The sequence below is a fragment of the Coregonus lavaretus genome (assembly GCF_964263955.1).
Source record: "Coregonus lavaretus genome assembly, chromosome: 10".
Classification (NCBI taxonomy): Eukaryota; Metazoa; Chordata; class Actinopteri; order Salmoniformes; family Salmonidae; genus Coregonus; species Coregonus lavaretus.
Genome location: NC_139997.1, coordinates 27,438,271 through 27,464,335, shown reverse-complemented (window position 1 = coordinate 27,464,335; position 26,065 = coordinate 27,438,271). Strand labels below are relative to the sequence as shown.

Below are 26,065 nucleotides of genomic sequence, written 5' to 3'. Positions count from 1 at the left end.
AATAAATAAAAATTCTCATCAATCTACACACAATACCCCATAATGACAAAGCAAAAGCAGGTTTTAGAAATACCTTAGTTAGCAAAGGATCTGAAAACGTATGAGACTCGAAATTGAGCTCCGGTGCATCCTGTTTCCATTGATCATCCTTGAGCTGTTTCTACAACTTGATTGGAGTCCACCTGTGGTAAATTCAATTGATTGGACATCATTTGGAAAGGCACACACCTGTCTATATAAGGTCTCACAGTTGACAGTGCATGTCAGAGCAAAAAACAAGCCATGAGGTTGAAGGAATTGTCCGTAGAGCTCCGAGACAGGATTGAGGCACAGATCTGGGGAAGGGTACCAAAACATTTCTGCAGCATTGAAGGTCCCCAAGAGCACAGTGGCCTCCATCATTCTTAAATGGAACAAGTTTTGAACCACCAAGACTCTTCCTAGAGCTGGCTGCCCGGCCAAACTGAGCAATCAGGGGAGAAGGGCCTTGATCAGGGAGGTGACCAAAAACCCGATGGTCACTATTCCTCTGAGGAGATGGGAGAACCTTGCAGAAGGACAACCATCTCTGCAGCACTCCACCAATCAGGCCTTTATGGTGGAGTGGCCAGACGGAAGCCACTCCTCACTAAAAGACACCTAAAGGACTCTCAGACCATGAGAAACCAGATTCTCTGGTCTGATGAAACCAAGATTGAACTCTTTGGCCTGAATGCCAAGCGTCACGTCTGGAGGAAACCTGGCACCATCCCTACGGTGAAGCATGGTGGTGGCAGCATCATGCTGTGGAGATGTTTTTCAGCAGCAGGGAGAATAGTCAGGATCGAGGGAAAGATGAACAAAGCAAAGTACAGAGAGATCCTTGATGAAAACCTGCTCAGGACCTCAGACTGGGGCGAAGGTTCACCTTCCAACAGGACAACGACCCTAAGCACACAGCCAAGACAACGCAGGAGTGGCTTCGGGACAAGTCTCTGAATGTCCTTGGGTGGCCCACCCAGAGCCCGGACTTGAACCCGATCAAACATCTCTGGAGAGACCTGAAAATAGCTGTGCTGTGACACTCCCCATCCAACCTGACAGAGCTTGAGAGGATCTGCAGAGAAGAATGGGAGAAACTTCCCAAATACAGGTGTGCCAAGCTTGTAGCATCATACCCAAGAAGACTCGAGGCTGTAATCGCTACCAAAGGTGTTTCAACAAAGTACTGAGTAAAGGGTGTGAACACTTATGTAAATGTTATATTTCAGTTTCTTATTTTTAATACATTTGCAAAAAATTCTAAAAACCTGTTTTTGCTTTGTCGTTATGGGGTATTGTGTGTAGATTGATGGGGAAAAAAAACTATTTAATCTATTTTAGAATAAGGCTGTAACTTAACAAAATGTGGGAAAAGTGAAGGTCTGAATACTTTCCGAATGTACTGTAGGTTAATGAGGCAATACAAATGTCATGTGACTAAAATGGCCCACTGTTTTCGTCATTTTGACAATAACTAGACTAAAATGTGACTACGCGTTAATTATATTTTAGTCAAAATTACTAAGACTACACTAAACAAATAAAAATAGTGCCAAAATTAACACTGCACTATCGGTAGCCACCGTCAGTTATACCCTACATACATTTACAACTGTCACTTTAGTGTTAGTTTCCTTACATTTTGCATCATTCCATTCCATTGTTAGTTGACCTTTCTTTCCTCCATGTTCCTGAGGATCGCTAGCAATAGTGGATCATTAGGCTAACGTATTACAAGTGCAATAATATGGGACATGTAACCTATATGAAACGCAGACCATACATAGCAGTTTAAGTCTTGAGCCTGGCGCACGGTTACCTGACGACTGGACAGTTGTCATCACAGTTCATGATTAGTGAGGATTATTAGTGTAGATTTATAGGACTAGTGTTCAAGCCATATTGTACGCTTTTCTCTCCTCCAATATTGAACCAATGAATATGGCAACTTTCAGGATGAATCAAACCACTGTATTTTTGATTCACCAATATATTTCATGCGTAAAGGCTCTCCAAACCTGTTTTTTTAAATTATTCATATATACTTTCCTAACCCTAAATAATGTACTACAACAGAGTATTTTTAAATCTACCAATTGGTGCTGAAAGGGAGACTAACATGGGTGTATTTACAATACATGGCTTTCTTTAATTGATCCCTTATATTCTGAACCCTTTTCTCAAAATATTGTAGTGAGTCTGTCGAGAAAATATAAATGAAAGGTACACCAAATTTAAAGGGATGGCTTTAGATAAATATACTGAAAACCCTATTGAATGAAAACTCCACTAGAAAATCTCTTGGCCAGCAAGTGGGAGGCTTTTCAGTGTTTGAATTAAATGTATTAAGTGTGCGCAAGGGAACCACACCTGCATAAGGTAAGTCTGAATACCAACTACTGAGAATTGCATAGGAAAGACATGCATACAAAAGGCGTGAAGTCTGAATCGGGCCCTACGGTGTACCTCGGGTCAATTCTGGGCCCCATCCTTTTTTCCCTGTATATTCTTCCCCTTGGTGACATCTGCAATCATAACATTCAGTTTCACTGCTATGCGGATGACATGAAGCTCTATTTACCAATCAGACAGTGACCAAGCTAGTATAGCTACCCTTCACAAGTGTCTTGCTGACATAAAATGTTGGATGTCTGACAATTTTCTCCACCTCAATGATAAAACATCTGAGGTTGTATTTGACCCCCACCTGGCTAGAACTCAGATGATAGATAACCTTGGTCATTTGTCCACAAATGTAAAGCCTACAGGCAGAAACCTTGCTGTCTTCTTTGACCCTGACCTAAACCTTGAGCTGCATGTAAAAAAAAGGTTGTCCAGTCCTGTTTTTATAATCTAAGAAATATAGCTAAAGTCAAGTCTTATCTCAGTCACTGATCTGGAGAAACATATACATGCTTTTATTTCCTCATGCCTGGATTACTGTAACTCTTTCTATACCTACCTGTCTCAGTCAGAAATTACTTGATTCACAGTTCAAAACGCTGCAGCTCTTTCCAGTTAGCTACCTTTTTTGAGTTTGGATCCCGCGATGCGGTTGGCATCAGTTTCTGGGACTGCTGCTATTGGTCCAGGGATCCTGCCGACCAAGGGCTCTGATGAGCTGCTTGGCATAGCAGCTAGCCTAGCTGCCTATCAAGCTAGCGGGGTTTCCTTGAGGGCTTGAACGCAGCCCGCGACGCAGTTAGTCCTTGTGGCTGGGACCACGGGTTGTCCCGGGCTTGTGACTGTCTAGGTCACTGCTGTTTGTTGCTGTTTCCATCTTCCCTGTGACCTGCCCTGTCTGGAACTGTGAGGAGTAACAGCGTAACCTACATTGCTAGCTACCATGACAAAGACCAAAGAACGGTGGGAGTACAGTTGAGGACAGTGGTGTCTCTCTATCACAGGTGAAGGATCTTTTAAACGAACAAAAATAGTTCTACAACCAACATGAAAATAGCTTCAAGTGTTGTGTCCAAATACTGGTAGAGTCAACTAATAAAATAATGGACGGCCTGACCAGAAAGGTCCAGGACCTGAAGAACAGCTTGCAGTTCTCCCAGGGTCAGCTCGATGAGTTTAAATAGGAAAACGGCAAGATGACAACATTCTGTATGTCATTGAGGACATTTAGTCCTGTATGTGAATCCATGATAACAATGATGGATAAATCAGATTATCTCGAGGGACAACATTGTTGTGGATGGAAATGCAGAATCTCCACGAGACCTGGACGGAGTCTGAGGAAAAAGTGAGGGAAATGTTTTCTGAGAAACTGAAGATGGACCACAGGAAGATTGAGGTGGAGCGCGCCCACAGGACTGTAAAACCCACCACTGGCCCAGGTGACAGGCCCAGGCTGATAGTAGTCAAGTTCCTGAGGTTCAAGGACAAGGTAGCTGTTCTGGAAAGAGCCAAGAACTTGAGAGGAACGTATATCTTCCTCAACGTGGACTATCCTGAAGCTGTGCACCAGAAGAGGAAAGAACTTATCCCAGCCATGAAAGCTGCCATTGCTTACATCCCCTATAACAGACTCATTGTCCACCCTCCCTCCCAAAAGCATGGAAGGGATCAGAGCGACAAGCCTATGGGTTTGTAGTTTCAACCCTGCAGCACACACACACTTACACACACCAACTGATTTAATGGACTGCTGAATGTTTTTAGTTTTTTTCTCTTGCTTTGTTTGTTCTTTTCCATATGTCTATCTCTGAGAAGCTACCCAGGAAAAGGCTGAAAATAGCCCATATACAGTGGGGAGAACAAGTATTTGATACACTGCCGATTTTGCAGGTTTTCCTACTTACAAAGCATGTAGAGGTCTGTAATTTTTATCATAGGTACACTTAAACTGTGAGAGACTGTCCCAGAAAATCACATTGTATGATTTTTAAGTAATTCATTTGCATTTTATTGCATGACATAAGTATTTGATACATCAGAAAAGCAGAACTTAATATTTGGTACAGAAACCTTTGTTTGCAATTACAGAGATCATACGTTTCCTGTAGGTCTTGACCAGGTTTGCACACACTGCAGCAGGGATTTTGGCCCACTCCTCCATACAGACCTTCTCCAGATCCTTCAGGTTTCGGGGCTGTCGCTGGGCAATACGGACTTTCAGCTCCCTCCAAAGATTTTCTATTGGGTTCAGGTCTGGAGACTGGCTAGGCCACTCCAGGACCTTGAGATGCTTCTTACGGAGCCACTCCTTAGTTGCCCTGGCTGTGTGTTTCGGGTCGTTGTCATGCTGGAAGACCCAGCCACGACCCATCTTCAATGCTCTTACTGAGGGAAGGAGGTTGTTGGCCAAGATCTCGCGATACATGGCCCCATCCATCCTCCCCTCAATACGGTGCAGTCGTCCTGTCCCCTTTGCAGAAAAGCATCCCCAAAGAATGATGTTTCCACCTCCATGCTTCACGGTTGGGATGGTGTTCTTGGGGTTGTACTCATCCTTCTTCTTCCTCCAAACACGGCGAGTGGAGTTTAGACCAAAAAGCTCATCAGACCACATGACCTTCTCCCATTCCTCCTCTGGATCATCCAGATGGTCATTGGCAAACTTCAGACGGGCCTGGACATGCGCTGGCTTGAGCAGGGGGACCTTGCGTGCGCTGCAGGATTTTAATCCATGATGGCGTAGTGTGTTACTAATGGTTTTCTTTGAGACTGTGGTCCCAGCTCTCTTCAGGTCATTGACCAGGTCCTGCTGTGTAGTTCTGGGCTGATCCCTCACCTTCCTCATGATCATTGATGCCCCACGAGGTGAGATCTTGCATGGAGCCCCAGACCGAGGGTGATTGACCGTCATCTTGAACTTCTTCCATTTTCTAATAATTGCATCAACAGTTGTTGCCTTCTCACCAAGCTGCTTGCCTATTGTCCTGTAGCCCATCCCAGCCTTGTGCAGGTCTACAATTTTATCCCTGATGTCCTTACACAGCTCTCTGGTCTTGGCCATTGTGGAGAGGTTGGAGTCTGTTTGATTGAGTGTGTGGACAGGTGTCTTTTATACAGGTAACAAGTTCAAACAGGTGCAGTTAATACAGGTAATGAGTGGAGAACAGGAGGGCTTCTTAAAGAAAAACTAACAGGTCTGTGAGAGCTGGAATTCTTACTGGTTGGTAGGTGATCAAATACTTATGTCATGCAATAAAATGCAAATTTTTACTTAAAAATCATACAATGTGAAATTCTGGATTTTTGTTTTAGATTCCGTCTCTCACAGTTGAAGTGCCCCTATGATAAAATTACAGACCTCTACATGCTTTGTAAGTAGGAAAACCTGCAAAATCGGCAGTGTATCAAATACTTGTTCTCCCCACTGTATGTAGCCTTGGAAATAAGGTTCATGAAATCAATAACTTGCTAATATCATAACGAACATTCATATGTTAGCCATTTCTGAGACTAGCTTAGATCATTCCTTTGATGATACAGCAGTAGCAATACAAGGATATAACCAGGGGTGCACATAACTTTTTCAGTGAGTTACTCAGGTGAGTACCAGCAGATGGTGTTTGGTACTCACCATATATGTAGCGTGGTCTTAATAAGTGCAGTCTTCTTCACTGTCCTCCTCAGTGCCGCCACCACTGTCCTCCTCAGTGCTGCCATCACTGTCCTCCTCAGTGCTGCCACCACTGTCCTCCTCAGTGCCACCACCACTGTCCTCCTCAGTGCTGCCATCACTGTCCTCCTCAGTGCTGCCACCACTGTCCTCCTCAGTGCCACCACCACTGTCCTCTGCTTCAGCTTCCTGCATGGTAGATGATGAAGATGCTGCAGATGCACCTCCCTGTCCTTGGTTGAGCCTCCGATTAGCTGTCTCCATCCACAGGTCAACAGCAGGCTTTGGGTCAAATGTCTCTGTGGTCTGCCTTGACAGGTGAATGTGCATCAGTGCTGAGAGACGAGCATGTGACAGACAAGATCTGTACTTGGTTTTTATAATGTTGATATGTGAGAATCCCCTCTCACAAGCTGCACTGCTTAAAGGCAGTGTAAGAGACAGCTTAACCACCTTGTTGATGTTGGAATAAGCATCTGGGTTACTTGTACTTACTATTTGGACCAAGTCATACACAGAAGAGGCTCCCAGGCGTTTTCCTGCCTGCTTTAAGCGCATCCATTCTGTCACAGTGTCACAGTCATCCAAGCCTGTGTCCTGGAAAAGTCTCACAAGTCCGTCTGTTATGGCCTGTGCGGTTCGGTCAGCACCCAATTCAATCAGTCCAATAAAGTCCGAAGTAAACTCTCCGTTGCTGGACACAGACAGACTGTAAACGATTTCCTGCTCAGTTTTTGTGATGTCCTCAGATCCATCAAAAAGCAGCCCCCAAAATTCAGCAGACTGCAACTTGGCTCGTAACTCCCTGCTGATGGTGTGAGCGATGCTCTGCATGATCCGTGTGCCCTCTTCACGTGAATGATATGCACCTCCGACATTTACTTCTAGCCGCTTCAGTAAAGGAACATCCTCAGAATAGGAAGACATGGGACGTGCGTGTTTAGCTTTATGGAAGGCGAGGAGAAAAATATTAAACAGAGCTTGCCGCTGTTCTTCATTCAGCTTGTCTCGCCATCTGGCAAGTGGGCGACTGGACATTTATTATCGGCTAGCTTGTTTAGCAATGGCTTGCGCTACATTCGTGTGCTCCTTGCTCTTTTCATGTTTGTCAAATAAAGGATGGTTGAAATTCTTTGAGCCTTTATAAAATGCACCTGTTTTGTCTGCTAGATGTGGATTTGAGTGGCAAATCTTGCACCACATTTCAGTGCGCTCATCGTTAGCTTCAAGCCACTGCACATCTTGGAGCCACTTTTCCGAAAAAAGTATTTTCTTCGGCTCTGGCTCCAGTTGGCGTTTCTTTGTAGGTGGCGAAACGCCAAAGAAGCTGCTTAATGTCTGTTGCTTTTTGGACATCCCTGACAGTAGTTGACAAGCAACATGTCATGTGTAAGGTTAGATGAGAAGATCGGTCAAGTACGCAAAGGCGCGTAGTAACACAAGTGGCATTACGCATTCCTGATTTTTGTCGCGCTTGCGTACCTGCGTACCAGTTATGTGCACCCCTGGATATAACATCTATAGAAGAGACAGAAATGCTTATGGGGGAGGTGTTGCTATGTATATTCAGAGCCGTATCTCTGTGATGCTTAGAGAAGATCTCATGTAAAGTGTTATTGAAGTGCTGTGGTTGCAGGTTCAACTGCCTCATCTAAAGCCTATTCTTTGGGGTGTTGCTATAGGCCACCAAGTGCTAACAGTCAGTCTCTAAATAATATGTGTGAAATACTTGATAGTCTACAGTGCCTTGCAAAAGTATTCATCCCCCTTGGCGTTTTTCCTATTTTGTTGCATTACAACCTGTAATTTTAAATGGATTGTTATGTGGATTTCATGTAATGGACATACACAAAATAGTCCAAATTGGTGAAGTGAAATTAAAAAAATAACTTGTTTCAAAAAATTCTAAAAAATGAATAACGGAAAAGTGGTGCGTGCATATGTATTCACCCCTTTTGCTACGAAGCCCCTAAATAAGATCTGGTGCAACCAATTACCTTCAGAAGTCACATAATTAGTTAAATAAAGTCCACCTGTGTGCAATCTAAATGTCACATGATCTGTCACATGATCTCAGTATATATACACCTGTTCTGAAAGGCCCCAGAGTCTGCAACACCACTAAGCAAGGGGCACCATGAAGACCAAGGAGGTCAGGGACAAAGTTGTGGAGAAGTACAGATCACGGTTGGGTTATAAAAAAATATCAGTAACTTTGAACATCCCACGGAGCACCATTAAATCCATTATTAAAAAATGGAAAGAATATGCCAAGAGAGGCCCGCCCACCAAAACTCACGGACCAGGCAAGGAGGGCATTAATCAGAGAGGCAACAAAGAGACCAAAGATAACCCTGAAGGAGCTGCAAAGCTCCACAGCGAAGATTGGAGTTTCTGTCCATAGGACCGCTTTAAGCCATACACTCCACAGAGTTGGGCTTTACGGAAGAGTGGCCAGAAAAAAGCCATTGCTTAAAGAAAAAAATAAGCAAACATGTTTGGTGTTTGCCAAAAGGCATGTGGGAGACTTCCCAAACATATGGAAGAAGGTACAATGGTCAGATGAGACTAAAATTTAGCTTTTTGGCCATCAAGGAAAACGCTATGTCTGGCGCAAACCCAACACCTCTCATCACCCCGAGAACACCATCATGCTGTGGGGATGTTTTCATCGGCAGGGACTGGGAAACTGGTCAGAATTGATGGAATGATGGATGGCGCTGAATACAGGGAAATTCTTGAGGGAAACTTGTTTTTCTTCCAGAGATTTGAGACTGGGACGGAGGTTCACCTTCCAGCAGGACAATGACCATAAGCATACTGCTAAAGCAATACTTGAGTGGTTTAAGGGGAAACATTTAAATGTCTTGGAATGGCCTAGTCAAAGCCTAGACCTCAATCCAATTGAGAATCTGTGGTATGACTTAAAGATTGCTGTACACCAGTGGAATCCATCCAACTTGAAGGAGCTGGAGCAGTTTCGCCTTGAAGAATGGGCAAAAATCCCAGTGGCTAGATGTGCCAAGCTTATAGAGACATAACCCAAGAGACTTTCAGCTGTAATTTTGCTGCAAAATGTGGCTCTACAAAGTATTGACTTTGGGCGGGTGAATAGGTATGCACGCTGAAGTTTTCTGTTTTTTTGTCTTATTTCTTGTTTGTTTCACAATAACAAATATTTTGCATCTTCAAAGTGGTAGGCATGTTGTGTAAATCAAATGATACAAACCCCCCAAAAATCCATTTTAATTCCAGGTTGTAAGGCAACAAAATAGGAAAAATGCCAAGGGTGTGAATACTTTCGCAAGCCACTGTATATATTTTGTGTGTATGTATTGATATGTAGGCTATGTGTGCCGTTTTTAAATGTATGTAGTTCTGTCCTTGAGCTGTTCTTGTATATTAATGTACTGTATTTTGTCATGTTTTGTGTGGACCCCAGGAAGAGTAGCTGCTGCTTTCGCAACAGCTAATGGGCATCCTAATAAAATACCAATACCAAATACCATACCTTTTAATGTGTATTTCAATGTATGATTTTAATTAGCCATCTTGTCTTTGTTTCTTTGTTAGTACTTTTATTTTATTATTCTATGATGTGAAGCACTTTGTTACTTGTATTGAAAAGAGCTATACAAATAAACGTGTCTGGTCTGGTCTGGAAGGGGGTGGGGGCTCAGTCTGCCAGGTTGGCGCGGCAAGAGCTCAGCAGAGATTACTTGGGTAAGTGAACGTTGGCACTGGCCATGTCCTGCTTGCATCCGGTCCCCACCAACACTCCCCTCTTTCAGAGGGCCACCATGCCAGGAAGCAGGGCTTCATTTAGGAGGGTTGGAGAGGAGGACATGTTGCATATTAGTCTGCAGCCCAGAAAGCCCCATAGGAATTGGCATGATTCAAGTATATCTATTCACATTACCAACTGAGATGTAACATGTGAAGACACTACTTTAAGCTTTATGATTCATTTAATATGTAATGCCATTAAGTTCCATCACTAATGCTCCACCTCCACACACTTTTTCTTGGTTAAAAGCTCACATTAGTTTTAATTTGATCTCCAGTCCTCATTAATAAGTTGTTTCGAACTGCTGATGGATTTTAACAGCTTTCTAGGCAGATTAAACCAGTGTATAGTTTGGTTAGTGTGAAGTCTTTTCTTCAATCTTTGTCACAGTTAAGGCCACATCATTTACAGGTCATAATGTACACTGTAAGGTCTCTTACCATCATGTTACAACAGTTTTTATCTGCTAAGGTTATGTTCAGGAAGCGCCTCTCAGCTCTTCCTCTCAAAATTTATTTATTGTAATCCCTCTCTCCCTTCCCCCTGAATTTCATCACCCATTGCTTTCACCCAACTAGAACGACGGATTGAATAAATCCAGATTAAGTGTTGAAGCTGATTAGTCTTTTTATAGCGACAGGAGTCTGTCGAGGACTGCCAAACCGAGCAGCTCTGACTGTCAGTGTTTTGTGTCACGCCAGACTCCATTGAAGTGGTCCCTATTACAGCCTTCGATTAATGACCCTCTCGCAACACTGTACATCTTCCACCCTTATTTGAAAGCACTCTCCTAAATGAGAAAATGGGGCTATTCGGTCTTTGATGCCCTAAATGTCCTTTAATTGATCACTAATGTGACTCATCGATTAAAGCCCTGCCTTTTCCTGTGGGGTTGCCTCTTGATTACATTTGGAACACAATTCTCTGTGAACCCTAGTAGATATTAACGCACACTCATCTGTTATGTCAGACGCTAAACCGCATAGTAATTAAGTAGTGTGTGAGTGTCCTCAAGCTGATGAACAACATTACTCATTACTTGAGTGTGCCTTAAACCTTTACATACATACCTGCACAATGGTCTAAATTTGAATCTTTCAGAATTCCGTTTTTGCATGACATGACGTGGCCTGCAGCAAAAAAAATACTGCCTTCATACAATCATGAGCAAAAGCTCAGCTGTGGTGTTGCTACATCATGTAAAAATATAGACTAACATGCTGACTAGACCGGAGACGTTGGGTGCGCGAGCATTGCAAAATAAATGTACACATACATGTTATTCAATAATTTCATCCAAACTGCTTGCGCGTGTCAACGGGCGTCTGCGTAGCCAGGGTCTAAAACTTGTTTCTATTTCAGACGCTTGACACGCTGCAAGTCCTGCCTCGCCCATCTACTCACCAGTTTTCACAAGCATACTAACACACATGGGTGATTGAAAGATGAACGAGGAGAGGTTATTCAAAGAAAACTAAAAACTAACTAGGTTTAGCCTTTTATCTGTGGATTGATTGTCATTGTAGAGAACACACGATTTTGTATGACTCAAAATGGGTCAAAATTCTACAAAGATCCAGCCAAAAAAGGACCATATGCATTTCAGGCAAAATAACAACCTAATGTTTATCCCCAGGACATATTAGCTTGCAACAGCAAGCTAGTTAAATGTCCATGAATGTTTCATGTGTGTTTCGACCTGTCCTCAAATTCATATAGTTGGTTCACAGTTGGTTTTGGTATTTTAACCTGCGTGTCATGAACGCGTCTGGTGGGGATAGACAAAATCAACAGCGGCACCGCTTTGGTCAAGGTGTAAGCAGGTACTGCACAGCATTTCCGTCTGTAAATAGTGTACCATACCATATGTGCTATGTGGAGCACAAACTTTTTACTTACTAAGTCTGAAAAGATGTTTCCGAAATTCAGTTGGGATTTGTGAAGTGTTCTTGACGTAGAATGCTTTAAAAAAGAAAAAGATATACATTAATAAGTAATGATGATTAATGTTTTATGATACCAGAGAACAGAGAAATGGACATCTGACTGCACACCATTAATTCCACCTGGAGGGTGAAATAAAAACATAGCAATGTTTCCGTTTCTCTGCTTGAATGTTAACAAGGGAATGCCCTCTTCCTTTTCTAGTATATTAGATCAAAACGCTGTAGCTTGCCATCTGTATTCTCTATCTTAAGAATGCTTGATGCACTTTACAGGGTGTTGGCATTGCCTTAAAGGAAAACTCCACCCAAAAACTGTATTTTGGTATTTGTTGCATGTCAGCAATCACAAGCATTTCGCTACACCCGCAATAACATCTGCTAAATGTGTGTATGTGACCAATTAAATTGGATTTCATCAAGTTTTCAAGATATGCAACTTTCCATCATATGGGCCATATTTCTGTATTTTGAAAGTTACATATCTTGAAAACTTGATTGCTGACATGCAAAACATTGTGGGACTATATCAGTAATAGACTAATGAAACAAATACCAAAATATAGTTTTTGGGTGGAGTTTTCCTTTAACTGTGAATACTGGCCATCATGTACATACAGTTGAAGTCGGAAGTTTACATACACTTAGGTTGGAGTCATTAAAACTCGTTTTTCAACCACTCCACACATTTCTTGTTAACAAACTATAGTTTTGGCAAGTCGGTTAGGACATCTACTTTGTGCATGACACAAGTAATTTTTACAACAATTGTTTACAGACAGATTATTTCACTTATAATTCGCTGTATCACAATTCCAGTGGGTCAGAAGTTTACTAAGTTGACTGTGCCTTTAAACAGCTTGGAAAATTCCAGAAAATGATGTCATGGCTTTAGAAGCTTCTGATAGGCTAATTTACATCATTTGAGTCAATTGGAGGTGTACCTGTGGATGTATTTCAAGGCCTACCTTCAAACTCAGTGCCTCTTTGCTTGACATCATGGGAAAATCAAAAGAAATCAGCCAAGACCTCAGAAAAAAAATTGTAGACCTCCACAAGTCTGGTTCATCATTGGGAGCAATTTCCAAACACCTGAAGGTACCACGTTCATCTGTACAAACAATAGTACGCAAGTATAAACACCATGGGACCATGCAGCCGTCATACCGCTCAGGAAGGAGATGCGTTCTGTCTCCTAGAGATGAACGTACTTTGGTGCGAAAAGTGCAAATCAATCCCAGAACAACAGCAAAGGACCTTGTGAAGATGCTGGAGGAAACCGGTACAAAAGTATCTATATCCACAGTAAAACGAGTCCTATATCGACATAACCTGAAAGGCCGCTCAGCAAGGAAGAAGCCACTACTCCAAAACCGCCATAAAAAATCCAGACTACGGTTTGCAACTGCACATGGGGACAAAGATCGTACTTTTTGGAGAAATGTCCTCTGGTCTGATGATACAAAAATAGAACTGTTTGGCCATAATGGCCATCATTATGTTTGGAGGAAAAAGGGGTATGCTTGCAAGCCGAAGAACACCATCCCAACCGTGAAGCACGGGGGTGGCAGCATCATGCTGTGGGGGTGCTTTGCTGCAGGAGGGACTGGTACACTTCACAAAATAGATGGCATCACGAGGAAGGAAAATTATATGGATATATTGAAGCAACATCTCAAGACATCAGTCAGGAAGTTAAAGCTTGGTCGCAAATGAATCTTCCAAATGGACCCTGACCTCAATCCTATAGAACATTTGTGGACAGAACTGAAAAAGTGTGTGCGAGCAAGGAGGCCTACAAACCTGACTCAGTTTCACCAGCTCTGTCAGGAGGAATGGGCCAAAATTCACCCAACTTATTGTGGGAAGCTTGTGGAAGGCTACCCGAAACGTTTGACCCAAGTTAAACAATTTAAAGGCAATGCTACCAAATACAAATTGAGTGTATGTAAACTTCTGACCCACTGGGAATGTGATGAAATAAATCAAAGCTGAAATAAATAATTCTCTCTACTATTATTCTGACATTTCACATTCTTAAAATAAAGTGGTGATCCTAACTGACCTAAGACAGGGAATTGTTACTAGGATTAAATGTCAGGAATTGTGAAAAACTGAGTTTAAATGTATTTGGCTAAGGTGTATGTAAACTTACGACTTCAACTTTACATGCGCATATGTGCATATCACCACAGGACAGTTGGAGGGCTTGATTAAAAAGCATCTTGGGTAGTTAATTAAATATGGCTGTTCTATTGCCAGGGCTTGACAGGTGGAGGCTGAAGCCACACTAATTCAGTCCTCTGGATCTCTAGGTGGAGCCGGTGGAGCCACAGCACACACCTGAGGGCAGCTGCCACATGGGCCTACACACACGCCAATAGTGAGAGTAACACCCCCAAAACTGTTTGGGAACATTCAGTACGCCTAATTAAAATCCATCCGGTTGTAGAAGAGGTCAAATAAAACCCTTTAGGCAAAATACTTGGTCTAATCTTTATACATGATAATAGTCACCGTTAAGATACACATTTGTATACTACGAGAACAACACAGAAGATAGAGATACTGAAACTTTTTACTGGTTTACCTGACCTGCATGTTGGGGAAGAGCTGGTCATGGGTTTGTCTTCAGGGAAGTCTGGAGGACAGAGTTTGAACCACCCTGTCACAGGAGGCTGGCCAAGCATAGAGACACTTTGTAGTTTTTCTCTTTGAGACTAATTCAATATGGCCGTCAAACGTGGTAGTGTTTTATATACACTGACAACTGTCCAAGGGGTACATCATAGATTGTGTCCCATACTACCATCGAGCAGAAGTAAAGTTGTGTGTGCCCATCAATGTGAATGTGAGCACTGGTAAGAGTTTAGGAGGGTGGCTGTTGTTAGTTTGATCTGGCTCTAGCTCACTCTGCCTTGCTCTGTGAAGACAAACCCTCTGAACAAAAGCCTTTCCACGCGCGACTCATAAAGATTCATTATTGCTTACAGGAACAAAGCATTTTGTGTACATGGACACACAGTGCAGAGTCATGGAGAGCAATGGAGTGGCATAGGAAAAAGAAGGGGAGAGAGGGGAACAGACCTGAACTACCTGGTCTGTTTCTATCGGCTGGGGAAGGGTCATAATGGCATGGGGAGGTAAAAGGGAGGGGTCATACTGGCATGGGGAGGTAAAAGGGAAGGGTCATACTGGCATGGGGGGGGGGGGGTAAAAGAGAAGGGTCATACTGGCATGGGGGTTAAAAGGGAAGGGTCATACTGGCATGGGGGTTAAAAGGGAAGGGTCATATAGGCATGGGGGTTAAAAGGGAAGGGTCATATAGGCATGGGGGTTAAAAGGGAAGGGTCATATAGGCATGGGGGTTAAAAGGGAAGGGTCATATAGGCATGGGGGGGTAAAAGGGAAGGGTCATACTGGCATGATGGGGTAAAAAGGAAGGGTCATACTGGCATGATGGGGTAAAAAGGAAGGGTCATACCGCAGAAGTGGGTGAGAGAGAGAGGAACTATGGGATATGTGAGCAAGCAAGTTTAGCTGGGGAATTATAGCATACACTTTTCTGTTTATGGCTTGAAAGTTCAGCGTCTTATAAACAACTGCAGCTATAGAGGACTGCGAGGTGGGGGACCATTTTGACATTTCAGTGGATGGTCCTTGTTGAGCTTTTGAAATGTGGCCCACCATTTGAATTCCCATGTTCCCTTGTCACTCAAGCACTGCTAAAGTACACCTCTACTTCCAAAGGTGTCACATGAAAAGTACATTACAATCCTGGGGGCTGTGAGGCTTGATATCAACACATAATATTGTGCTGCCATCCTGCTGACCTTACAGTGGTGATTTTAAATAGTAGACTTATAAGACAGACCACATGAATACCCTCAACACGTATACACACACCCACACACGTACGCCTGCACACATTCATATGTGAATTTACGATAAATTCCAATAAGCAATTGGTGCCCCGTGCGAGGAACATTTAGGATTGGAAAGATGTGCGCTTTTTTTGCTCTCAAAAAGAAGCAGAAAGCTTTAAAAAAGCAGGTGATGTGGGTGGGGGTGGGGCTGGGGATGACGTTGGGGAGACTCTGGGCATTTGATAACTACCCTTATATATTCGACTTTATGGTTGTCTTTCATAATTGGTCAGAAAATGGCAATTGGTGTGGTCCGCTGTTCCAAGAGTCAAAATGCAGGTGTTGCTTACGCAAAGGGAAAGATACAGAAGCATGGACATATTTTTGCCCAAGAGTCGGTGTGCTGATCCACATCCTGCTCTCTCAGAGTGGAACACCAGGATAGAATGCTCAGATTCGCGAGGATACGGTGGATAGCTGCTAAAGTATACATGTACATTATTTCCTATCCCACGATCAACAAACACCTCCAGAATAGTGTGTCCTCCAGGTGTACTGCATCCAGAAATGGTTGTCTTACATCCACAGTCCAAAACCCCACTACTGTCTCAGTCCTACTGGCCCGTCTATGAAGGTCCCGGGAGGGCTCCATGTACATTCTACAACTGGAATACATCTACTCTCTGGGGCTGCTTCATGATGACTGTCCAAATGGCCTTCTGTAAATGACCACCATGTTCTTCAGTGGGGAGGCCACCAGGCGACCAACTGCTAGATGTTTCAGGGTAGCAGTAAGCAATGACAGTGACTGGGAACTGACTGACTGACTGGCTGGGGGTATTTCTCTGTGTGACTGTGGGCTAGTGAGGGGATTTGGCCACTCATACCATGTGTCCTTGTCTCCTGCTCCTGGGAACTCAGTGGGATTGGGGAGGGCAGGAGGGGGTGTGTTTAAATTTTTGTATTTATGGAAATGGCACAATGTGTTAGTAAGAGTTAAAAATGTCAGGAATGGCACAAACAATTCCTGTTTTCTTAAAGGTGAAAAGATGGTGAGTTTTTCCAACTGAACTGTCGTTCATATATATTAAACAATGGTTGTCTGGGCCAGAAGAACGGAGGCACATTTTACAGAATCTAGTCATTGCTATATAGCATCTTCTATGGAGTTTCAATAGAAAAAACATTCACATTTGAAAGGATGGTGAGATTAAGATTAATTTATTATATTTGTCAAACAAGAGATGAAGTATTTGACATTCATCATTCTTATGCTCTATTGTTGTTAGTGAAATTACAAAGCAGCATAGTTGTTGGTTAAGTAGCCCCTGTAAGCGATATGAAGCACATGGGTCCATATTGTAATGGGAAGCCTAGAAGGGTCTCTGTTGACTGAGGCTTGAAATTCCCATAACATGTTCTGCTGAGTTGTCTGAACTATCTTGGCCCAGTAAGTCTGACAACGCCTGCTAGGGCACTTATTCACACCCAGCCTGTTGGGAAGGACTTCTTGTCAATGAGAACACATCTCGTGTTTAGTTGTATGTAAACGTTAACTCAATTTGACAGGCATGGCAAGGACTGACTAATGTCTGCTCTTAGATGATGTCATCCCCAAAATTATAAATAGAATATCATTTCTTATTAATATCCCTCCTAGATGCCATTATCCTCTATTGTACCCCCATTTGGAACACATATCAGTCCATATATGTTGGATTTATTCAGGTAAGTGACCACTAATCTTATAATCCTGTATTAAGTACTCCCATCTATGTAGATGGAGTGGGCGGATAATGTGTTTTCCATTATGAATCGGAAAGTACAGTACAGTGTGTGTTTGCAATACGGGCCAGGAGCAGGAAATGTTATTGCCTCCTGAATGGGGCTGTGTGGCTATGGGGTGGGGTAGGTAGATTGCCTCCTGAATGGGGCTGTGAGGGTATAGGGAGGGGTAGGTGCAGATGGAGAGGGGGTGTGGGCGGGGGCGGTAAGGGTGTGGTGCCAGTGTCCTGGATGAGGAATTTATGATGGCTGGATGAATGAATTAATGACTGTAGTCAGATAGAGGAAGGGTCAGGAGAGCGAGGAGCTAGTGGAGATTAGGTCACATCATCAGACTCTGCTGTCGTGGGGCAGGTGGGGCAGGGCTACCCCGGGCCTCCTCTCGGGGCAGCGCTGGGGGTAGGGCACACTACGGGTGGAGTGCAGCAGGCCGGGGAGCTCCCTGGGGGCTCGGCCCCAACGCCAGGACACCCTCCCCCACCTGGGGCTCACGCACTCCATCCTCCGGGTGCGCCTCCCCGCGTGCCCAAACAGGGCGGCCGCCAGGGGCCATTGTCCGTCTGAGCTGGGCTCCTGGCAGGCGGGGACACAGGGTTTAGGCTGGGGCTTGTGCCTGGAGCCCTGGAGCCCCTCTTCTAGGTAGGGCAACCAGGCCGCCCCATGGCCCTCGGCAGGCATGAGGTTCTGGGTGAGGGCTAAGGAGGCGGGAGGGTGTGAGCAGGCAGGGGGGAGCCTGATCCGACCATCCTCTCCCAGCATGGGCCCCAGCAGGCCTAGGCTGGTTCTGTCTGTCAACGAGTCCGTGCGGTCTTCATAGCCCAGGTCAGCTGGAGCTGAGCACTGCTGCAGGAAACAGTGACCCTTCCCCCCAACATCTGTGGTGCCCCCGTCCTGGCAGCCCATCTCTCCTTGACCTTCCTCCTCCACCTCCGCCACTTCTTTGTCCTTTCCCTCCTCCCCCTCTTTGTCCTCCTCTCCCGGCGGGGGCGCGCGGAGGTCTCTGAGGAAGACCACAATGACTGAGATGTTGTCGCTGGAGCCGGCGTCACGGGCCGAGGCCACCAGCTTGTGGGCCACCATGGTGCTGTCGCCGCTGTTCTCTGTCAGGTGGTCGCTGACCACACGCACTGCCTCGTCGGGACTGACTGTGTCATAGAAGCCGTCGCAGGCCAGGATCAGGTAGTCCTCCGTGCCGTCCAATGGGACGATGTGTTGGTCGGCATCGCCAGAGATGTAGGGCTTGTGCTCATTGTCGCCTGTCAATCACCAAGACAAAGAGAGATAAGAAACGAGGGAAACAAATCATATATTCTATATATTGTAAAATGTTTCTCATTGAAGCACTTTTTATAAAAACATTTAAACCCCCAAAGAGCTGACAACAATATCATGTGATATTCAGTGCTGCTTTATCTGTCAAGTCCACCAGGCTATGCATCTCTGTTTTGAAATCATGGTGGAGAAAAACAAAGAATAAATGTTAATTTAACAAATAATAGTAAATAATATACAGTGGGGAAAAAAAGTATTTAGTCAGCCACCAATTGTGCAAGTTCTCCCACTTAAAAAGATGAGAGAGGCCTGTAATTTTCATCATAGGTACACGTCAACTATGACAGACAAAATGAGAAAAAAAATCCAGAAAATCACATTGTAGGATTTTTAATGAATTTATTTGCAAATTATGGTGGAAAATAAGTATTTGGTCAATAACAAAAGTTTCTCAATACTTTGTTATATACCCTTTGTTGGCAATGACACAGGTCAAACGTTTTCTGTAAGTCTTCACAAGGTTTTCACACACTGTTGCTGGTATTTTGGCCCATTCCTCCATGCAGATCTCCTCTAGAGCAGTGATGTTTTGGGGCTGTCGCTGGGCAACACAGACTTTCAACTCCCTCCAAAGATTTTCTATGGGGTTGAGATCTGGAGACTGGCTAGGCCACTCCAGGACCTTGAAATGCTTCTTACGAAGCCACTCCTTCATTGCCCGGGCGGTGTGTTTGGGATCATTGTCATGCTGAAAGACCCAGCCACATTTCATATTCAATGCCCTTGCTGATGGAAGGAGGTTTTCACTCAAAATCTCACGATACATGGCCCCATTCATTCTTTCCTTTACACGGATCAGTCGTCCTGGTCCCTTTGCAAAAAAACAGCCCCAAAGCATGATGTTTCCACCCCCATGCTTCACAGTAGGTATGGTGATCTTTGGATGCAACTCAGCATTCTTTGTCCTCCAAACACGACGAGTTGAGTTTTTACCATCTGACCATATGACATTCTCCCAATCCTCTTCTGGATCATCCAAATGCACTCTAGCAAACTTCAGACGGGCCTGGACATGTACTGGCTTAAGCAGGGGGACACGTCTGGCACTGCAGGATTTGAGTCCCTGGCGGCGTAATGTGTTACTGATGGTAGGCTTTGTTACTTTGGTCCCAGCTCTCTGCAGGTCATTCACTAGGTCCCCCCGTGTGGTTCTGGGATTTTTGCTCACCGTTCTTGTGATCATTTTGACCACATGGGGTGAGATCTTGCGTGGAGCCCCAGATCGAGGGAGATTATCAGTGGTCTTGTATGTCTTCCATTTCCTAATAATTGCTCCCACAGTTGATTTCTTCAAACCAAGCTGCTTACCTATTGCAGATTCAGTCTTCCCAGCCTGGTGCAGGTCTACAATTTTGTTTCTGGTGTCCTTTGACAGCTCTTTGGTCTTGGCCATAGTGGAGTTTGGAGTGTGACTGTTTGAGGTTGTGGACATGTGTCTTTTATACTGATAACAAGTTCAAACAGGTGCCATTAATACAGGTAACGAGTGGAGGACAGAGGAGCCTCTTAAAGAAGAAGTTACAGGTCTGTGAGAGCCAGAAATCTTGCTTGTTTGTAGTTGACCAAATACTTATTTTCCACCATAATTTGCAAATAAATTCATTAAAAATCCTACAATGTGATTATCTGGAGAAAAAAAATCTCAATTTGTCTGTCATAGTTGACGTGTACCTATGATGAAAATTACAGTCCTCTCTCATCTTTTTAAGTGGGAGAACTTGCACAATTGGTGGCTGACTAAATACTTTTTTTCCCCACTGTATCTGCTGCTTGCCGCCTTGTCACCTAGACTTGTTGTTCAGCACTTTGGCCCCGATTCCGACCAGAGTTAAGAGCGCGTAAATGTTATTCCCTTTTTATGCACTTTTCTCTCTTTGCATATTCATGCTATTCACCTGCTATTCGTTCGGGATGGAGATCTAAGAAATGAAGGTGTGGCGGAGGTGTGTCTACAGATAGTGTGTCTGACCTTGACTTAATTCCTTCATAATTCCACTTTCTTTTTTCTGATAGAAATAACAGCATTCTCCATGCACTGTAATTTCTAACTTGATAAGAGCTATTGATAAGAGCTAGGTAAACAAGTAATCCTTTTGGATAAGGGGATTGTATTACCTTATAATCGCTGGAAACAAGTGTGAAACCAGTCATATGGCAGCAAACTGAAGCATATCAACATTCCCACAGTAAAGTTTATGAAATACTGTGCCATTATGTAGAATTGTAATTGTACAGCCTTTTAACTTGCAGGGATGGGTACTCTCGACAGTCTTAATTATAGGCTACACGAACTTTCTCTGTTTCCTATTTCTATCATAAATATTAGCCACTATCAGTATCGACCGTCAGTAGGCCTAATAACAACACATATTCAACTGGCAATTTACTGTTAGTTCCCCTCAGTTGGTATAGCCTACATTATCATTCCATTTCATTACATTGTTTAGTTTACCTTCATTTGCTTCCTCTGTAAACGCCGTCACGGCCGTGTGGTTGTTGCTGAGTATCATTAGTAACAGTTGATTGAGTAATTTTAAACACCAGTTGGTGTTGAAACTGAGACGAATATGCATATATTTAGATGGCTTTCTTTCATTGATCCTTATTTTCTGAACCCGTTCTCTTGATGTATTCTAGTCTGTCGACAAAATAAAAGGTACACCGTATTTAAAGGGATGGCTTAAGATAAATGTACTGTAAACCCTATTGAATGGAAACTCCACAAGAAAATCTGTTGGCCAGCATGTGGGAGGGTTTTCAGCTGATTAATTACATTTATTCAGCGCGCGCAAGGGAACCACACCTGCAAAGCCTGTTACGCACCTTCATAAGGTAAGTTTGAATACCAACTACTGAGAAGTGCATAGGAAAGGCGTGTGTAAGAATGGCGTAATTTCGGGAACCTGTGACTAATGTATTTATTTTTATGTATGAATATCAGTATTGCAATATCTGTCATTTCTCCTCTCCTTCATGCAGCAGGAATTAAACCGTTCTAATGTAGCAGCCATTTGCTGTCGAGGAAGCGGTTGTTTTGATATCAGATTATTGGAGTTTTTGGATTTGGGAACAGCAGGTCACAGTAGGGCTTCCTCACTAGCCACCACTAAAATAACCATCAGGAAATAAGACTAGAAGCTAGTCTCAAGTTGCCTTGTGTATCAGGGTAAGGTGTCAATTAGAATTGAGGTCAGTTATTTTCATTTGGAATAAAATAAAATAAAATAAAATAACTTCCTAAATAGACTTCAATTCGAATTGACCCCAACCCTATTGTGTATGTAAATAGGTACAGTTGGATTCTAAGGCAGTCTTTACAGTGGATTCCAATGTAGAGGCCATTTGTTTTCAAGAGAACAACAGTATTATTGTGATGTATTATTGGAGCTGTGAGATTATTCCATCTAATCCCATTAGGATTTTAAATACCTGCTGGGAAATCAGACTGGTCACCTAACCTAAAGTTACGTACACCTGTGTATGCATAAAGGTACAGGCAACCCCCACTTCTGGGTTCTATTTGTCTCCCGCTCAGCACTGTGTCAGCTGACCCTTGGCTGTGGCCTTTAAGACTATGTCATGACCTCTGTGCTCTGGCACTCAATCGCCAAGATAGTTTAGATTGATTATGGGCCTCCTGCTGAGTGGTGAGTTGCACACATACGCACTCTCTGCTTGACACACACACACACTCTCTGCACGACACACACACTCTCTGCATGACACACTCCGACCTCTTGCTGACCTCTCAATAGTGTCAACACTCCTCTCATTCAGTCGGTGACCAAGGCAACACACACACACACACACACACACAGCCAGGTCACAACAGCCATATCAACTCCAACCAGAGGAGGTCCAGGGAGGATTCAGCAGCAGGCATGGTACAGCAGCTACTGTACAGTCTGTAAATTGTACTCTATATGCTAATTGTATAAATACAAGGCATAGAGTGATTGTTTGTGTACCTATGGCTCTGGATACGGACAGGCTGCCATTAACCCTCCACGTGCCGAACCAGATGACACAGCCTCCCAGAGCCTCAATACGCAGCTTCTCATCCTGCAGAGAGAGAGATAAATATGGTATTATGTATAATGGCATGTGGTTGTACAGTGAGGGAAAAAAGTATTTGATCCCCTGCTGATTTTGTACGTTTGCCCACTGACAAAGAAATGATCAGTCTATAATTTTAATGGTAGGTTTATTTGAACAGTGAGAGACAGAATAACAAACAAAAAATCCAGAAAAACGCATGTCAAAAATGTTATAAATTGATTTTTTTGTTGTTATTCCGTCTCTCACTGTTCAAATAAACATACCATTAAAATTATAGACTGATCATGTCTTTGTCAGTGGGCAAACTTATAAAATCAGCAGGGGATCAAATACTTTTTTCCCTCACTGTATATGAGACAGATTTCTCTGCTCAAGTGATGTTAACCCCTGTGTGTGAAGTGAACAGTGATTAAAGGAGTGTGTTTTGTATGTGTGTGTGTGCGTGTGTGCGTGTGACCTCTCTGTCAGGCTTGTGAGGCTTCATCAGTTCCACAGCCTGGCCCTTCTTGACCAGCATGACCTGAGAGTCCCCCAGCCAGGCCACATACAGGGTCCGCCCCCTCAGGAAGGTCACCACCCCCGTGGTGCCACAGCGCAGGTTCTGTAACACACAGACACAGACAGACAGACAGACAGACAGACAGACAGACGGACAGACGGACGGACGGACGGACGGAAGCACACACACACATTTAGACATAGAAACGTATATGAATGTCCGGTAACATGTCTATTGGGTCATTCCATTTGATTTCAATCAGTTTTTGACCGCACCCCATTTGATTTGAACGAAAATGTCCATACTATACCAATTTGAGCCCTTACCTCCATCTTAGCTTTACGGATGAAGCGTTCGTCGGTGACTCTGAAGGCGCGACACAGGGCCTCCCCCGGATCTTGGCTAAAGCACTCCTGGTGCACCATGTTGACATGAAGGTGGTTGGCGGCGTAGATGGCGGCGTCCACGCCCCCGTGGCCATCGAACACAGCGAAGAAGGCCTGCTCCTCCTGGTCCTGAAAACACACACACAGGTCAAAGGTCAAAACAGTATGACAAGAGGGTGAGCCTGCAATGTCTTAGAGCTTCAATACTTTCAGGAAGCACTCTTATTTCTTCACTTCATTGGAGTCATCACCTGTTCTAACATGATAGTAATTAATGTATAGACTCTCATCAAGAGTATGAAGCAATGCAAAGCATTCATCTGTCCAATGTCAATAATCTTATTTTTTAAAATTTTTTAATTTACCTTTATTTAACCAGGTAAGATAGTTGAGAACAAGTTCCATAAACATCTTTACAACAAGCTTCCATAAACAAACTTAACTCATCATAGTAATGTTTTCTAAATTACAATATCTTCTACAGCATAGTTAGTTGCATGTCACTCTTGTGACGTTGTGTGTTTTCCATGAATGGAATGCGTAGTAGTGCCTCGTCACAAATATGCAAATCCAAATATAACCTGTTTGCGTCTCCATCTATTTGCTTTAATTAACTGGGGTTTAATGCCAATTAGCAGGCTTACCCGCCACTAGCATGCTTAGCTAATAAAATTGGATAAACATTTGATTCAACTGAATAATTATCTCAGGATCCTTGAGCTTGTGGCTCTGCCTGTCTGTCCCTGGGACGTCTCATTGGCCAGTTGTCTCAGAGGGGACGTAAGGGGAGGGGCCATAATCGTTGGGGATGACTGGCAAAATAATAAGGATATTGACTCTGTGTGGCTCAGATAACATGCCATTATCAGGCTGGTGTGTGTGTGTGTGTGTGTGTCTGTCAAATAAAATCAAATTTGATTGGTCGCGTACACATATTTTGCAGTTATCGCAGGTGCAGCGAATTGCTTATATTTCTTGCTCCAGTTCTATCTGTCTGTCTGTGTGTGTGAGTTGTTCAGCTTCATTTAAATAATTTCCCTCGTGCCCGAGGGAGCCCGTTAGAGTGCTGTAGCCAATAATGCTATTAGAAGCATTTCATTCAACATCAGCTACCTACTGTGCTATCATTTACTGTTCTCATTGGGGTTGTAATGGGAATAACTCGGCTAGGGGAGTTTTATTGATCTCCCCCCAATAGTGAAGTGAGTCGGTAGCTTCCCAGCCGGGTTAGCCCACTCAGTGGGGGATCTCTTAATTAGTTGATATACATAGAAGAATTAAGTCTCTTTTTAGCCAGAGGGCAGCGATTTTGAAGAGTGCCTCTACAGGGTTGGGGTCAATTCCATTTCAATTCAGGCAATTCAGGATGTAAACTGAAATTCCAACTCCAATTTCCCTCAATGCTTCTCACTCTAAAAGAGCTCTCTGGAAACCCCAAGACACAAGACAGATGGCATCCTAATGACCACAAAATCAGTACCTTGTTCTTGGCCACACTCAAAAGATACCCTCCTATCAAAGACTCCAGGATGTCTGTCATTGTTTGAATTCTTCTCAGAATTTGGAATTGGAATTTCAGTTTACTTCCTAAATTGACTGAATTGAAATGTGCTATATCACGTGGTGATACTGTGTATTATTGTTCTTGCATCAAGTGGTAGGCCAAATGTTGCTAAGAAACATTCAAACAATGACAGACATCCTGGAGTCTTTGATAGGAGGGTATCTTTTGAGTGTGGCCAAGAACAAGGTACTGATTTTGTGGTCATTAGGATGCCATCTGTCTTGTGTCTTGGGGTTTCCAGAGAGCTCTTTTAGAGTAAGCACTTTTAAGGCCACTATAGGGTTGGGCGGTATCCAGATTTCATTACTTCATACCGTTTCTGTACCATACCGGGGTATACGGTATTACCGGAAGTGAACACCCCCCCGCAGCCCACGAGAGGCGGGGGGCTTCCCAACCCACATTTTTTATATCTATATATATTTTTTGTAACGGTATTGAAAATCATACTGTCGGTATGTCTAAATACCCCGGTATCCGGTATATCACCCAAGCCTAGGCTACTAGGGAGAAGCCATAGGGCAGGGCTACAGTAGTACTCAAGCCCTCCTTTCCCACCCTCTCCTCTTATGCTTTTACCAGAAACGCCAATCAATGGTAATTGAATTTAAAGAGTCAAGTCCATATCCCCTTAATGGTTATGGTTAGAACTGGAGGGTAATCTGATACTAGATCTGTGGTTGAAGGCTGCTCTCTTCATCAACCTAGCGACATGCTGGAGTCATCCGTACCTGTATGTTGAACTGA

The 26,065-nt window shown here is 43.6% G+C and overlaps 1 protein-coding gene across 1 annotated transcript in view; it reads right to left on the bottom strand.

The window, feature by feature from the left end:
- Positions 1–16,905: 16,905 nt before the first annotated feature.
- The window catches only part of LOC311136672 (protein phosphatase 1E-like), a 65,440-nt gene continuing 56,280 nt past the window's right edge, over positions 16,906–26,065 (bottom strand). The window contains exons 4-7 of the mRNA XM_084170888.1: positions 23,695–23,883; positions 23,327–23,470; positions 22,779–22,872; positions 16,906–18,734 (exon numbers count right to left, since the gene is read on the bottom strand). Of these exons, the coding sequence (XP_084027014.1) occupies positions 17,809–18,734; positions 22,779–22,872; positions 23,327–23,470; positions 23,695–23,883 (1,353 nt within the window). The 3' untranslated portion in view covers positions 16,906–17,808. The remainder of the gene's footprint in view (positions 18,735–22,778; positions 22,873–23,326; positions 23,471–23,694; positions 23,884–26,065) is intronic.